The sequence below is a fragment of the Leopardus geoffroyi genome, chromosome B3 (genome assembly GCF_018350155.1).
Source record: "Leopardus geoffroyi isolate Oge1 chromosome B3, O.geoffroyi_Oge1_pat1.0, whole genome shotgun sequence".
Taxonomy (NCBI): Eukaryota; Metazoa; Chordata; class Mammalia; order Carnivora; family Felidae; genus Leopardus; species Leopardus geoffroyi.
The window spans coordinates 69,964,709-69,968,265 of NC_059337.1; the positions used below are offsets into that span (position 1 = coordinate 69,964,709).

The window sequence follows — 3,557 nt, forward strand, 5'->3', positions numbered from 1 at the left end:
GCTCATGTGCTTTCTCTCTCTCTCTCTCTCTCTCTCTTTCAAAATAAATAAACTTAATAAAAAAAGAACAAATTAGAACACCTCTCCAGATAGTTCTCTGTGCCTTTTTGCATATTTCTATTCTGTGGCATATTTCAGTGTAGAAATTAGAAAATATAAGCCTATTTCCTGATGTATTTCTCCTAAAATTCTTAGGTGACCTTGTCTACATTTCCCTTCTTCATTATACACTAAAGACGAAACTAAATTTGAGGCACATGATTAAATGATACCAAAGAACTAGGCATGGAAAAAATTCTGGTGTTGGCTCTCTGTGTCTCGTACCATGTAAACTCTATGTAACTGTGTACAATGGCTAAGTGATCTTTAGTTTCTCTTTCAACTTAAAAATCATGTTTTTCTCCCTCTTATGCTCTTCAGGTAACTTCAGGATCAGCCTAGCACATGAAGTTGATGGATGGAGGAAATCACTCAGTGGTGTCTGAATTTTTGTTGCTGGGGCTCACCAGTTCTTGGGAGATTCAGATTCTTCTTTTTTTGTTTTTTACTATATTTTATATAGCAAGTATGTTAGGAAACCTTCTCATTGTGCTCACGATCATTTCAGACCATCACTTACATTCCCCCATGTACTTTTTGCTGGCAAATCTTTCCATCATTGACACTGGTGTTTCCAGTATTGCAAGCCCAAAGATGATTTATGACCTTTTCAGAAAACATAAAGTCATCTCGTTGGCAGGGTGCATTACTCAGATGTTCTTTATTCACACTGTTGGGGGTACGGAGATGGTGCTGCTCATAGTTATGGCCTATGACCGATACATTGCTATCTGTAAGCCTCTCCACTACCTGACCATCATGAGCATGAGAATGTGCATTTCCCTTTTGGCTGTTGCCTGGACCATTGGACTCATCCACTCCGTGGCCCAACTGGCTTTTGTTATAAACTTGCCCTTTTGTGGTCCCAACAAAATGGATAGTTTTTATTGTGATTTTCCTCGGTTCATCAAACTTGCATGTACAGACACATATAGACTGGAGTTTCTGGTCACTGCCAACAGTGGTTTCATCTCCATGGGCACCTTCTTCATCTTGATTGTGTCTTACATCTTCATCCTGGTCACAGTTCGCAAACACTCTTCAGGTGGTTCATCCAAGGCTCTCTCCACTCTCTCTGCTCACATCACCGTGGTGGTCTTTTTCTTTGGTCCTTGCATTATTGTCTATGTGTGGCCATTCCCTACCTTACCAATCGATAAATTTTTAGCCATCTTTGATGCCCTTATCACTCCTTTTATGAATCCTATTATCTATACATTCAGAAATAAGGAGATGAAAGTGGCAATAAAGAGACTGTTTGGTAAGATTTTAAGTGTCAAGAAGAGTGCTTTCATGAACGATCAAAGCCATTTGGATTCATCTTGACTATTTTTGGAAGTTAATCTCTTTAAACTTTTCATAAATCTTTTCAGTTTAGTTAGTAATTTCAATATCTACTTGAAAATCGTCCTCAGGACTCTGTTCTGATCTGGTCAGTTTTTTATAGGGACCCTTACCCTGTGGATCCTGAAACTACTGAGGAAGAATTAATTCAGCCTTGGAATATAGTGTCTTTCTTGTTATAGAAGAATATGAAATCTCACATACTGGGCACATTTTCCATTAAGACAAAATGTTGGATACTCCTCTTTGGTAATGATTCTCAAAGACATGTCTCTTCTATCTACATATGTACTGATATTCATACCCTCTGAGTTTCTTTTGTCTATATACTTGGAGGAATAAACAAAATGAAGATAGGTGCCTAGGTAGCTCTCAGAATTTGAGGCTTCTAACATCTGGATTTGACTATACACACTCAGATTTAGCTAATAATGAGGTTTTTAGATTTAATGGGAATTTGAAGGCAAAATTTGGGATAAATCATAGAATGACAACCTAGGATACTTTAATATTATTATTTAATCAAATGTTTTGAGACCAGAGATGTAAAGTCCTACACCACTCAGTGTGTATCATAATTATATTTTACCCCAATTATTTCCTAAACAATTTTTATATGGTAAAGAAAGCTATGTGAATATTAAAAGATTATAAATGGATTGAATATTTTGGAGCTAAGGATAGGTAGCACTGGCTTATGAATAAATAAATAAAATGCAAAAGATTTCTATGTTATATGTATCAAGTTTATAAGTAAGTAAATAGCAAATTCAAAGTATAGACATTACAAAAGAAAATTTATTATAAAGCTGTCTACAAATGATGAGATGTATTAATGAATCATCTATAATGAAGAAATGTATTATACTTTCCATGTGATAAAATATATATAATTATTAAAAAAATAAATATGCTGTTTTGAAGTGGTATAAATAACTATTCAAAGAGTATCTCACTACTTTTTTTAAGCTAGCAAATAAATAGGAGCAGGTGTTGAGTGAAGGCCATTATCATTCACATGTAGGTTAGGCAACTTGTTATGAAACTGGCCGGCTCTTCATGAGCACCAAGATGATCATCAGCAGCAACAGATTATTTGTAAAAGATGGGAAGAATCATGTTCAAGGCTAAAATTGATGCTTTTTTTTCTTTCTTTTTTTTTTTATGTTTATTTATTCCTGAGAGAAAGAGACACAGAGTGTGAGCAGGAGAAGGGCAGAGAGAGAGGGAGACAGAATCCGAAGCAGGCGCCAGGCTCTGAGCTGTCAGCACAGAGCCTGACGTGGGGCTCCAACTCACAAACTGTGAGATCACGACCTGAGCCGAAGTGTGACGCTCAACCAACTGAGCCACCCAGGCGCCCCTAAAATTAGTGTTTCTGACAAATCTTTACCCTCTTCCCTGCCCAGATTTGCCAGTGAATCTCAGCCGCCAGATGAGATACTCTCAAACTTGAGGAAAGATATATTGGTACTCTTTGTAATTCCTGCTTTTATGTATTGAAATTTTTTATTCTTTTAAATATTGAGGTATGATTGACATATAACATTTTATTAGTTTCAGTGTACAACATGAAGATTCAATATTTATATATATTGCAAAATGATCACCACAAGATGGTAGTTTAATATCCATCATCACACATATCTACAAATTTGTTTTCTTATGAAAACTTTTAAGATCTAGTTATTCTCTTAGCAATTTTCAAAATGCAAAAACAGTATTATTAACTATAGTAACCATGCTGTGCATTACATCCCCAGGACTTATTTTATATCTAGAAGTTTGTAACATATTTTTTTTAACCAGCCTTCCTTTGATGTATATATAATTAGGCATCACATTTTGCTAGTAGAAAGCATGCTATAATACATATTTGTGCACCTTTTTTTTTTAACGTTTATCTATTTTTGAGACAGAGCATGAACAGGGGAGGGTCAGAGAGACGGAGACACAGAATCGAAACAGGCTTCAGTCTCCGAGCTGTCAGCACAGAGCGGGACTCGGGGCTTGAACTCACGGACCGCGAGATATGACCTGAGCCAAAGTCGGCCGCTTAACCGACTGAGCCACCCAGGTGCCCCTGTGCACTTTTTTTTAATGTTTATTTATTT

The 3,557-nt window shown here is 36.4% G+C and overlaps 1 protein-coding gene across 1 annotated transcript; it reads left to right on the top strand.

Moving 5' to 3' along the window:
* The first annotated feature begins 424 nt into the window (after positions 1-424).
* On the top strand, positions 425-2,216 carry LOC123582190 (olfactory receptor 4F3/4F16/4F29-like). The gene has a single exon (XM_045448448.1). The coding sequence runs from the start codon at positions 445-447 to the stop codon at positions 1,423-1,425; it is 981 nt and encodes a 326-aa protein (XP_045304404.1). The 5' UTR covers positions 425-444; the 3' UTR covers positions 1,426-2,216.
* Positions 2,217-3,557: the final 1,341 nt, after the last annotated feature.

Coding starts and splice junctions, on each gene's coding strand:
- LOC123582190 (XM_045448448.1), top strand. CDS start 445: ATGAAGTTGATGGATGGAGGAAATCACTCAGTGGTGTCTGAATTTTTG.